Raw genomic sequence first — 13,999 nt, forward strand, 5'->3', positions numbered from 1 at the left:
TTGACACATTCTGCTCTATACACACTAATGTTGGAAAGGGAAATACAAGCAGCACATTCCAAAAAGTAACTGTCATTGTCAGTCAAGAACAGTCATAATCTGAAGTCTCCCACTAAGATTATTTGCCCTACAACAAAATCCTTTCTAAAACAGGCATTTTGGCAGTATACACACTCCCCTTCACTAGCCTCGATCAAAGCATCTGACAAGTGCGTTCCTACCGGATAAAGTATTTTCACATCTAAAAAGAAACTTTTTAGGAATACCACTTCTATTATAAAATACAACCAAAACATGCAAAATACGTCAAAACTGCTTGTTTAACAGACACCCAACCAAAAAGAGTTTCAAGGTCTTTCATTATACAGCAAAGATTGACATTGTCTTCTCTATCATACAGGAAGACAAAACAGCTCATCATTTTTATTTGCATAATGTATGCAGATTTTCATTAAATAACATTTTATACACTATTCCTGAAAAAACATGCTGCTTTGCAAAAGTAATTTCATAGTCATTACTCTTGACCATGTTTCGCTTTGTAGTTTACTTGCTTTATTTTTTCCAGCCCTTCCGTGACTCCGTAGCTGTCTAACCACAAACTTTATTGAATCAGTGTGGATCATTTATTTCCTTCTTAAAAGGACTTTGCATTTCTTGTCCAAATGTTCATGCTTTCAATGATTCCACAATACATTTCATGTCAATATTTCAACCAAAAAAAAAGGACCCACTATATTAAACTTATAGCAGGATGCAGTGTCTATCCATAGACACGAAAACTTTAAGACCACCGCACATCATCTTTTAGGTGAACCCTCTTTATTAATCAAGATGATTTTTATAAGGCATATTTTGAGGTTTTAAAGTGAAGAATAATTATATTGTTGTGTGTGAATGAGAGTAGAATACACCAAAGAATATATTTCATATCACATTCTATGCACAGCTGATGGTTAGCAGGTATGTTAAATGACAAAAAACAAATAAAAATATTTGATTAATACAGTGGAAACTGTCCCATGTTAAATTTAATTAGCTGATCTCATGAATGAATAACAGGGATAATTTTTCCTCTAATAGATTGCTGTTATAGAATTAAACTACCTTTCTTACCTTCTGAAAAAAGTCTTCCCCACTTTTCCCCTTGCCTTCAGCAGCAGCTGTTAAAAAAAGACAACATCTGGTTACAGAGTATATAAAAATAAAATTTATAAGTTTATGCATAGAAATAATCAATGAAGCCATGCCACTGAAATTATAACTACAGGTACTATTTTTTCTCATGTAGTAAACATTTTGAACTCTGAAAAATTGGCTAATACTTAGAACAGCCTTTTGCAGTCATTTTCTAAAGTCTCAGCCCAAGTAGATGCCTATATTTGCCCAGTAGAGCTATTGTATATTAATCTATATTTTAGTAACAAAGTAAATATGACAGTTTAAGTCTAATGATTTATTCACATTGTACACTTTGCCAGGTAATTTTACCACTAAGATGTTTAGAAAAAAGCTAAAAGGGTACAGGATTTACTATATCAAGATTAAAAATTAGAGTAGAAAAAAAACAAACTCACACCATTGTGTTTAGCCAGAATCATGTTAAAATTTTTCCTCTATCCTACTATTTTTATTATATCAAAGTTAAATATAAAATCTTGATGCAATACTCACTATTTGGCTCATTGAGACTGAGAAAGCACCACAAAAATCTGAGTACGTATAAATATTCCTTTCTCATGTGTTTAGTGAATTTCTGCAGTAGGCACTCTTCAGCTGAAGAGCCGAATGCAACCCTCGGTGTTGCTGCTAGCTACAGTGCCATCGCGCAAACCAGATGTACGGTCACATTGCTAAACACTCAAGAATTACACTCGAGAAAGATGAATTCAAGCAAAGAGTGGCACTGGCCCTGGATGTGGCTACTAGCATGGCTAGGCAGCTGTGGACAGCTGTGGACTGGTCGCACAGGGAAGGCCTAAAACATCCTGACCCGCTTCACCTAATGAACCAAAGGCCGAAAGGCAAAAATCGTGAGCTCTGTGATCAAGACACTGCATCCAAAAGACTGTATCAGGGAAAAGGGGCATCACCAGATGTGCATGTGCCAGTGCCTGGGAGCCGCCCTGCGCGCTGGGGCTGTCCTGACCATGCAGTGGGGACATCTGGACTTAACATAAAAGGCACAGTTGACATTAGGAAGAGGGAGTATTAACTAACCTAAATATATGGAGGCTGCAAACAAAGTGTACAGCCTTGAGAGCACTTTTCAGTCAGAGTGCAGGAAAATCAGCAAGGGGAACAAACACTAACCCATTTTAGAACAGGGCTTGTAAGCTTCTGAAAAGAGACCATATAAATCACTGATGTCAAGAGCGGGACCTCTGCTAGAGCCTGGATTCTCTCCTGTGTATTTAAATCCCTAATTGTATATTTAGTTAATCTAAATGATCACACTTAGAAACATACAACTGTTTGCATATGCTGTAGCTTATGTGTGTTGCAACTTGAGACCTAGTAACCAATTCCAGAACCAAAGCTAATCACGAGAAGGATAATTTCCTTTTCCCAGAAAAAGCTGCCTCCATATGGAGCTCCAAATGCAGAAAGTTTCCTGAATTGTGTCAGGCTGCTGAAGCAAGAAACTCGCTGTCATTGTGATTTTTCTGTTTGTATTTCTCAAGTCCAAAACCTCTAGTTTGCCCATCATCACGGCTTCAAAACTCTGTTTTCAGCTGCTTAACTCTCCCTTACTCTTCAAATTACACAAACAATTCCAAAGTCATACATTAACATTAACTCAGTTAATGCAATCAGTCTAGGCAAATGAATGCGACTGAAGACACAAACTAGAGGCATGTCTTCCAAAGCGTCTCCCTCTGCACTAAACGAGACTACTCTTTTTACCCCTGAGGAAGCAATGCCACTGCAATAAAAATGTAAAGATGTATAAAATACAAGCTTCTCATAAAGCACCAACAGCAACATTTAAATATCATGGAGAAACTGTACACTTCAGAGTTTTATTTAAATAATGTAAATCTCTGAATTGTATTAACTCAAATGTGGTTAAAATGAAGGTGCTGAATGAAGCCTACCAAGCAATAGTCTTGCTGTAGGTGCAACTCCACAGTCCACTAGTCCACAAATTTGAGAGTAAAACAACACTGTCCTCACCCTCAAAATCTGCAAGTGCCTATAACAGAACAGTGAACCAAGAACAAGGTTGTCTGGAAGCAGAGAAAACAACTGGAAGAGATTCAAGAAGTCTTTCAGATTTACGAGCCACAGATACTAGCAAAAAAAGACAACTGAATGCTAACTTTATTTTTGATGGCAGCCACCTCATCAATACGCGTCCTTAAAAGTTTTTCATTAGCTTAGGAATGGCTATGAAATGCATTAGGGAAATGAGGAGTAACACACTGTATTTAAAGTGAAACATATGACCAACATGCTTTTAATCAGAAAGTACAGAAGATAAATTACAAAAAAGAACACAATAGATGGAAGGCTAAGCTGTAGTTTTAAGAATGGCCAGATTTCATTCCAGCTACAAATATATGATTTCTAAACTGAATAAAAATGAGAGATGGATTAGACAGTAGCAGACACATTCTGAAGGGTATTTAAATAGAATGCTGACATAGCAAATTCCAGAATTTTTATTGTAGTTTTATTTTTAATCTGCATCATTCTGGTGACCTGATTTATGGCCTGGCATAGCCATGTCAGGGACCAGAGCTAGCTTCAAATTCAGCAGAAAAAGCAGCTTTTAGGAGACCTGCATGTGCCAGCTGCAGGTGTTCGTGCACCTGGAGCCTAGAGAAGGGACCACTGGACAGAGGAGTCCCTCCGAGTCTTCTGCAGACCCACAGGCTCCTCTGTCAGGGGGACCTGGTGCCACGAATACAACCCAAGTAGGAAAAGAGCACTTAAACTTTCCAACAGCGCGTCTTACAGCAAAAATGCTACCAGTCAGTGGAAATACTCCTTGAAGTCATTTCAATATGTATAATGACAACTGATCTGCAAGCAGCATTTCTGATGAGAAACAGGAAAGCATCAATGCTTGGACAGTATTTCCAGATGAGCTCTGGAAATTCAGGCCTGGTTAGCCACGGATGACCACTTCACCCTTCTGCCAAAGGCCCTTGTCCCCAAAGTGGATTTGACAGAAGCCAGATCAAACCAAATGGTAATTAATACAAGGCACCGACCGACAAACCTGTTCATCTCTGCCAACCTCTGCTACTCAGGAAATACCATCATCTTAGAAACAGGATTTATTTTATGGTACTAAATAATCACTCAGTTGACCTTCACAAAAAGCAGGATTATTTTTACACAAAATCCTAACACTGGTTTCAGAAATATGGAAAAAAGMCTATGTAAATGTGCATGGTAAGCATTTTGTATTTTAAGCTGTACTCTATGTTTATTATAATTTCTTCCATACCATGAAATATTTAATATCAGGTTTTTGCTTTTCAAGATATATTGCATTGCCAAGGTTCTATCCAATACAAATATAAAGCAGTTGAAACAGGTGTTAACTATTATGGTACCCATGAAGTACACCCATCTTGTCTACTTAATCAAAGCATAAAAAAGACCAATCGTAATTTGTTGCAAGTTCACATGAAAAAAGTGAACTTGAACTTCTACTTTATATGTTATTTTAATTATGAAAACAATTGTTACAACATAGGCCATGTTTTACAGGAACTGAACACAAGGTACACAGTAAGTCTTCTTTAAATGAATTATTGTAATTTTTTGTTGATCTCACATCGGCTTTGCACCTCATTTTCAAAGTTCTTGAAATTGTTATTGAAAATGTAATATACATTTATTAACTTGCCTTTAAGTTGACTAGTATCAAAAAATTCTCTCTATAAATGTAGTCTTTTAATGCAGATGAAGAAAATGTAACATGTTCTGCTCAAGATTTCAGCTTCTTCAAAACAAAATTATTCCTTGCATCAAAAAGCTCTTCCACAGAGAAGATAATATAACTAGGTATTATTTGAATTTCAGTAAGACAAGTCAACTTTATGGGATTTGAAGTGCAGAATAATATACTTCAAGACAAATAATGAACTATCTTTCACCTTTCCTATCCACTAAACGAGAATGACTTCATGACACTTATGTTGAGATACTCATCATCTTAGATTTGATCTTTTCTGAAACTGCCACAAAAAGGTGCTAACTACACAGTTATTTTTTTCTGAAATAGACAGTTATTCAAAAGAAAAGTAAAAATAGAGGTATTTTTCAGAAGTTACCAAGCTGTTTATCATATTAAGAAAACATTTTTCATTAAACAGCTAGGCCAGAAACCAACTGACAAAGATTGTTTTTTTTTTTTATGTGCACAGAAGTCTGACTATAACCCATACATACTTTGAAAGCTTGCTCATATCAAGCCAAGATAAAGAATTCCACCCCCATAGGCCACCGAGTTAAGCTAAATTACTTAAAATAAACCTTTAGGAAAAAAAGATATAGTACATTGTAAAAAAAAAAAAAAAAAAAAGTTGCATTTGTTGAAATCCAAACAAAACAAAACCTTACATTTTTCTTGCAGTTATAAAGGTACTCTCACTCCCAGTTTTCAGCTTAGAGAATATGAAGTCATATAGAAGAAAAACCCACTATGCTGAAATGAAAGAGTCTGGCTAAAGAAGAAAAAAGGTAACAAGGCCTAAATAAACAAGAGATTTGCATAATAAACAACCCAAATTCTGTTTTTCAATTGGCTTTTCGCTAGCATACCAATTACATATTCTTCGCATTGGAAAGTGCCTTAGATTTTTTGTGACTAGTTCTCCATTTGACTCAAGTTATAAACACTCTTTCACTAACACAACGTTGCTGTCATGGGAAGACAGAACTTTGCTATTGTGGAAAAAGGAAAAAAAAAAATCATTAATTTTATTAGAACAAATTTGATCAAGTAGCCCGAGATACATGCCATCAATCTCCATATTTCAGGGTTTCAAGTAGCCTCATAAGTGTGACCAAGTTTTCCGGAGTCAATGAATGAAAATCAGGCTCTTTAGAAACTGTCCTAGGTTCATATATGAAAGTACCCTCTAAATTATGAAGATGCTCAGCATAGACCRGTCAGAGTAAAGCCACAAAGTCAAAGGGAGGTGGGGGGGAAGGGGGGTGGGAAGGACAGAGGGGGTTAAGGGAGGCAAAAACTGAACAACCAAACTAGCAAAAGCATAGCTGTCCATATAGTACGCTGACAAATTTGCTGGGTCAGGAACTAAACAATGTCTGCAGTATTACATAAATTTCCCAAAGGCCTACATATTCTGTGACAAATGGACTCTAGTACTGAAGGTGAAAAATCAGGAATATCACTTTTCGTTAACAAAGACAATTTTTTTTAAAAAAAACATTGAAGACGTGCATGATAGAACTTGCAAAGTTTATATGTGACCTTTCTTGCTCTGATAGAGCAGCCAAAGAAGAAGAATTAGAAGAATTTCAGTGTGTTCAATAAATGACAGTAAAYAGATTGTTAAATAACTAGACATTTTTGGGTGGGTTCCACTGTATCTCCTCCTGCTAGAAGGAACTTGATACACAATCTATCAAGCTATTCATAAAAAGGTCAGGTGTGCTGTAACTTCTGATAGACATAACTAATTCTGGAAAAAACAGATTCTGAATATAAGGATATCCTCACCCTGTCATTGAAATACAGTCTCTATGAACACCCTGAAATCCTGCGTCTATGGCCTCTTTTCAAACTACTTGCTAGATGGATGAGGTTTTTTGAATCAAAGCCTAGATCATCTGAACGCATATTTAAACAGACATGTAAGAAGTTTGTATTCTTCATTCTCCTCTTGAATTCACCCTTACTCAGTTACAGTATCACAAAGATTGTGTATGCTTATTCAGTTATCAGTTTATTTTTGAAGAAACTTTTCCCCTGCATACTATAATACAAATAAGATTGTTGGAAAAATAATTAAAAGCATCCTACAGCAAAAAATCCAGACAATTTTAGCCATCCATCATTTGTGATGAATAAAGAGAACAATGCACAGAAAAAGGGAAACCCTAAAAGACAAATGATTGCTTCCACTACCACAAACCAAGCAGCACATTCTGGAATCAGAAATGGGTATGGTTGATATTTGAAGAGAATATTTAGTATTATTTCCTACCAGTTATAGCACTTTAAAGAAGGCAAGGAGGAAGATGAAATACCCAGGAAAAAAAGTACTATTCTATTATCAGGTGAGAAAAAATTTCAGCTGAGGCTTTTCCTTTAAAAAGATTGAGAAGGAAGAAAGTAGAGCTGTCTGCAATTACAAATACAAGAATATCTGCATTAGCATGAACTGAAAAGGAATAGACAGCTTTTCAGTGTGGTGTGGTAAAAAGTGGCAAGACCTAGTAACATAATCGTCTTAGCTGAAAAGAAAAGTGCACTTAAATGTTTTTTTTGCTTGTTTAAGGCTGTTCAATATTACTGTAAAGAGCTAATGGTAAAATAAGAGAATACTTGCTGGCAAATAGCATTTGACCTGACATACCAAGGAGACAAGCGTAGGAATGTGTGCACTTCTCATGGGTGAGAAGTTAGATGAAAATGCAGAATAAGTGGTATCTTTCGATGCAGACATGAAAGTGTCAAAAATGGTATCCCCAGGGAGAAGTGCCTTCACTTCCACTGCTGCGGGTCCCACAGCAGGGAAAGAAGCAACCAGTCTTAGATACTGAAAGCCAACACAGCACAAAAACGGAAGATGACAACCCTATTCAGATATGCTCTAAAGCCCAATAGGACATAGATTTTGAACAAATATTCCTAGTTATTTGCTCCTGGTTTCTTTAAAGACTGCATGGATTTGGGGGCTAATAACATCAGGGGAAAAAAAAAAAGAATCAAATTACGCTACAGGCTATACCACTTTGTCAATTTTTTTCTCCCTATGTCAATATTTTTAGAATTGCCCAACTATAAAAGTCCATCCAGAACCAATAATTTAATACGTAACAACTGTAAGTTTTAGATATATCCCAACAGATTTTTCTGATTTTGTAAAACAAATTTATCTCTAGAGAAAATGCTATCTGCCAAGTCTACGCATACTGAAAGTTTATTTGCTTATTTTCATAGCCAAGTCACAGATGGAAAATAGGTTGTGAAGCTGGGGTTGCTTTGGGAACCCCATTTTCCTAGTTAGAAATCGCTCCTTCAAAAGGCACACACAGGACTAGCTTCTTCAGGCAGCCACAGAATGCCTCCTTATGTGAAGCATAATAGACCATTTGGCCAAAGATTTAGGATTTCAAAGAAGATAATAAAGGGAATTTTTCACTTCCTGCCATCTACTCTTAAGAATGAAGTCAGGAAAACTGACTAGCTACCAGCACTATATTACCTGATTAAAACTACTACATAAACTGCTTCAAATTGACACTTCTTCAGAAAAAACAAAAATTCACAAATAAAACACCTGTCATCTCAATTACTTTGCTTCTCTTCCCTTGCACATGGAAATCCTATTAACAAAATTTTCCCTTAATAACTTGATTAGGATCGTGACATTAGAACTGCAATCACAAATCAGGGAGAAACTAAGAGAAGGGCAGCACAGTCATTACTGCTAGTCTAGCCCAACAGCGCCCAAGTCAATTCTACTCACTGCTTTAACATACTGGGTACAATATTCCTGAAAGCCTTCTGCATCGTCCTGCAGAGGCCTTCGACAATTCTGACGTTGCCTACAGCAGACATGCCAGCTCATGTTTCTAGATGAAACTTTCAACTTCTCCTCTACTTTCATCCAAACTTTTACTAACTTTTTTAATGCTAACATTTCCAGAGCCTGCAGCCTGTTCAAGCTTTTCTAGTCTCACTATCAAAATCTGGGTTGAAACCTTCTTCCCCCTTGGGATACTCAGCTGTCCAAACAGAAGCTGAAAACCAAAGAGTAAAGAGCCTATTTGAAAGATACTGTATGCCCTACACTTCTCTTCAAAAAACTTCTTAAGTATTGATGCTTGAACTACGATATTTCTCATTATGAGGGTTGATTTCTGTATCTGAGTGGTGGTTAGCATAAATACTAGATCAGAGAGAGYAAAAGCTTCATTATAGCTGAATCATACTGAAGAGCTATGTGAGAATCTTTCATTTAGTCTCATTTCAATGACTGAGTGAAATTAAACCAGTGGGCATCCTTCTGGGAACAGCATAGGGCTTGTAAGAAATCTTTCAGATAACAAAAACCAAACCATTGTCTTTAAAAAAAATATTACTCAAGATTTTCCTCAAAGCATAATTGGTCCCAAGCTAATGCAAAAACTCCTTGTCATGTTTGTAAGAGCTTTTTTTTTTTTTTAAATAAACAAAGGCTAGAATTATTTTAGACCACCTATGTAGAAAGTATAGCAAGTCACCAGGCTGTATGCAAGGAGGTAAGAACTCAAAGGAAAGGGAAATTGCAAAGCGGAGTATCTCAGCTAGAGCACCAGTAGTCATAAAAGATAGTGGGTATTTTTCAGAATAAGACCATCAGTAGGCCCATTACTATAAGTATTTATTTCCCCAAAAAATAGCACCTGTACTGAGATATGAAAGGGAAAGATTTGGTGGTTTGGCTTCTGTCATTTTACTTGAAGAGTTGGTTAATTACCTCCCTTCTTTTAATGAGCCTCCCTTCAAATCAGTCTTTCAGGAAATTTGGGACCCTGCAGTCAAAATTATAGACCAGCCAGAAACAATTTTCACATTATATTAACTCATTCCAAATACTGTGTAGGCACAAAACTGAGCAAACCAGTCAAAGGCCAGACATGCTGTCAGCAAGAAAGCAAGAATGCTCTCGCACATGAAACAGCCTAGATAACACCAACTCCCTTGACCCGTGATCCAAAGAGAGGTAGTTTTTGAGGAGACAGCTAGAACAGAGCTGCTCTTATAGCTGTAGGAAAATCTCACTGATGTCCCACAGGATATACTGCTGTTATACAATGCTTCTTGTCACAGAAATGAAAAGCTATTTAACCCAGGCAACCTCTTTTTCCATTACTATATGCTTACTCTCCAGCACAAGGGAGGAGATCAAAACAATGCAATTGGGTTAATCCACTCCAGCCATGCTTTCATTTTGCCTACCATAGTTAACACCCCTAATTCTGCTTTGACTGCCTTCTTGCTATTTATCTGTGAGCTAACAAGCACCTCCTCATGCTGAATTCAGCCAGCAGTTTTCTACCTAAGAAGATATTCAGTGAGAGGAAGACAAAGTCTTATCTTTTAAGCTCTAGCGCTTTTCCTCTTCCCTGAACCTAGCCACCACAAGCCCTTCACCAGGGAAAGTACCAGCTGATTGAGCAGCCTCCCATACTGTCACACAGCTGAGAAGGAGACATACTGTTGAGTCAAAACATTGTCAGAAGTAAGAGATGTAAAGCTTGGCATTTTCCTAAGTACCCTGCAGCAGGGCAGTCTTGAGTCCCTGGATGCAGTGGAGACCCAAGTAACCCTTGAGTACCACCTGAGGAGGCAAAACCTCTCCTGCTGCCAGGGACTGACAGATCTGATTCTGCCCCCAAGCTGCAGTATCCATTTAACGGAACTTGCTGTTTACAGGGGAAAGAAATAACTTGAAAAGTGCCCCAGGGGCTGACTGAGGATAGCTGCCAAATACAAAAGCTCTGCTCTCAGCAGATTGATGACTAGGGATATTCCTTCCATTTGTTTAGCATTCAACTTTCTCTCAATGCACAACCACTTTTCTTGTCAGGTATGTGCACAGATACTGTATGATTCATTACATAGGAGAGAAGAATGTAGAAAGGCTGGAAAAAAAATTAGAAATAAAAACCCTACAGATTTGGATAAAAATGTACACAATATTTTTCTGATGGGCCTGCTTATTATGAGTCATTCACAGATGTGGAGTTACAGGATAGAAGCCAAGATTAAGTCAAAGACAAAGCTTTATACAGGAAACCAGTTTAGGTCTGTTTCAATGCAGGCTACATACTGAGCTACAAGGAAAAAAGCCTTTCCAAACAGTAATGAGACACCATGCATATCTGGAACCATTACACCAGAAGAGATTTTGCAAATACATACAGACAAGGACAAAAACATTTGGAATTGAGAGGTCTCTTCCCTTTCTAAAAGCCAACCAGGCACATACCAGCTTCCTGGAGGTAACTAGAGTATTCAGAGAATAAAACAGAAATAGTTCCCTTTTTCTGCCTACACCATCCAGAAATACCACCTTCTTTCTATTTCAGCCTCCCGTACCATGACAAAACAAAAAAAACACCCAAAACCTCAAAACCCTCCCCCCCCACAACAAACAGTCCCAGGGAGTTTTTAAGGATACAGACTATGCATCTTTTGAAGATCTCTCAGTTCCTGTTTCTGCATGTCTACACACTGTCTAAAACCACATATTAAAAAAAAAAAAAAAAACACACTCACAATTCCAAATATCTAGGAAGCTTGATTTTTATTTTTTTTTTAACTGAGCATTCTGGATGCTTGTCCTTTTCTATTTTGCATTGATCAGTTTGCAAATAGATGGATCACCTCAGATATAAATTCTTTCCTAGATACCAATCACACATCTTTTTAATTTGCTTCACAAACAAGGACACCTTACAACATATTTTGTATTCAGTTTATGGGTTCAATATTTACTGTACTATAAATAATCAGCATTAAGAAAATAAGTTCTACTAATTATCAGAAGATATTTTACAAGTCTATAAAATTCCATTTCATAAACAAACATAAAATACCTTCATTAATATTTCAAATACTAATCATATCTCATTCACTCCCAGTTTTAGTAATGGCATGGTATTTTCTAATTCTAGGAAGTAAGGCGTGTGACTTTTGAACACCTCTAGAAGTAGGCTGTTGAGAAATTATTTAGAATAACATGTTTTCCAGCTCAGTATAACACTGCRACTCTTCTAGATTGGATTTATAATGTATATCACTACTGAAACTACAACTAGAGCAGTGTCCGCTTTATACCAACTGTTACCTTGAGTATCTAAGTAAATCAGACTCTTATCTTTTATTTCTGCATAAAAAAAACAGAAGTCTGAGTTTACATGCAGAAGAATGTCAACCCACTTAGATACTTTATATTAAACATAACCGGGCTATAGACTACAAAATAGCTTAAGGCAAATGTTAAAAAACAATTCAAGAAGAAAAGTACAAGATATTAAGACATTGATCCTGCCTAGATTTAAATACATTACTACACTGAAATAAGTACATGTATAAGCACTGGGATAATGCATTGCCATAGCTAATTAAATCAAAAATGAAGAAAGTATAAAACCTCAGCTTCAACACAGAAGCTAAATATCACACTTGTACATATAAGCCAACCTATGGCAATGTATCGCATATTTCAATTTGTACTGTTCACAGCTTTTTTTAAAAAAAAGTTTTGTTTTATTATGGCTTATTGTTAGATACCACCATAATCCAGATAACTAGCCGCATTTGAATAAAATCAATTCATCTGTTTCACTTAAATGCAATTTTAGTTTTGAACAAGAAGGAAAGATTTGCTCTATATTTTGCAATGCACAGAACTAACAACAATATTATGTACACTGGAGGTACTGGAGGTTCTAGAATAGTTGTGTAAAAAAACAGAGTGGGACAGATCACCCAAAATAATACTTTGAAGGGAGAGGGTATAGGAAAAGAGAAACTTATTTATATATCAAAATTAGAGCCATGTATCACCACAAAGTGTGCATTAATTTGTCACCCATTTTCCCATACATTAGAGAGACAAAGAATCCAAGTTACACATTATCACAAGAACATGGCAGTACTGAGTTACTTCTCCAAACTGTAGTTTACTCACAAGTATTAAAATCTTTCCGTTTTTAAGAAACTACGGAAATGAAGTAATTGTTTAGGTAAGAAGATCAAAGCACAAAAAAATCTAGACCTTTCTTTGTAAAGGTGAAGAAGTTTTATTTTCACAGCTGTTTATACATCCACATTTTCAAAATCTACATGAATTTTTTCTTATGACCAGTTCCCAAATTAAAAAAACCTGCTATATACAGCTGCCAAATAATTAAATGATTAAATGTGTGCACACATGTGTGTGCATGTATTCATGCACAGACACACACACACACACACACAGAGTGAAGGAAGAATGCTAAATTGTGTAATTAGGATTTCTAGATGCAGTTTGCTACAAGCCTGTTTTATACTGCAGTGGTCAAGTTTCACAGGGAGCCTAGTGTCCATACTTGCTCTGATCATTCTACATCAGAAGACTTGGACAGCATTAGCTAATAAAGTCTCAGTGTTGTGGACTGTTCAGCAAAAAAGAGGACAGCTAGGTTAAGACAAGCAAAAGCATTCCAAATTTTAGACAGATAGAGGAGACTAATTAGAACAACTATATTGATTTTATCTCAAAAGTTATGCTATTCCACTTGGGAAACCCATGTGCTTGTTCATTGAAGTAATACTATGCATATAAAAAGTACTGGACTGAGACATAGCATATGCCTATATCCAGAAAAAAAAATTTTGCTCTGAAGTGACAGCAGGAGAACACCTTATGGACAGAAAGACGCAGCTTCACAGAAGTTCTGCACTAGCACTGGTAGATACCTCACTATTACTGACATGTTTTTCTGAGCAGGTCTTCTTCCAGAAGATACATTTCCAGAATATTAGCAAATCCTTGTGAACTTCAGATGGATGATAACTACATTCTCCCAACTGTTTTTAGTCCACTTTTCATCAGTACCTCCTGAAAAATTGAAATATATTATTCTCTGCACAGGACACGAGGATAAATTTTACCAACTGCACACTGTGGTCAGTTTACTACATAAGATTCCTGTAAATGTAAATGTTCCTGTCAAACTGACTTTAAGAGTGGAAGTAAAAGCGGCAGAACTTCAGATCACATATTCAAGCAGCAGAGCCACCAATGCTATT

General features: G+C 36.5%; 1 protein-coding gene across 1 annotated transcript in view; it reads right to left on the reverse strand.

The window, feature by feature from the left end:
* Positions 1–13,999, reverse strand: part of BICC1 (BicC family RNA binding protein 1) — a 115,394-nt gene that overhangs the window by 80,962 nt on the left and 20,433 nt on the right. Inside the window, exon 2 of the mRNA XM_026069993.1 lies at positions 1,117–1,163. Coding sequence (XP_025925778.1) covers positions 1,117–1,163 — 47 coding nt within the window. The remainder of the gene's footprint in view (positions 1–1,116; positions 1,164–13,999) is intronic.

Source organism: Apteryx rowi, unplaced genomic scaffold, assembly GCF_003343035.1.
Source record: "Apteryx rowi isolate R43461 unplaced genomic scaffold, aptRow1 scaffold_30, whole genome shotgun sequence".
Lineage (NCBI taxonomy): Eukaryota > Metazoa > Chordata > Aves > Apterygiformes > Apterygidae > Apteryx > Apteryx rowi.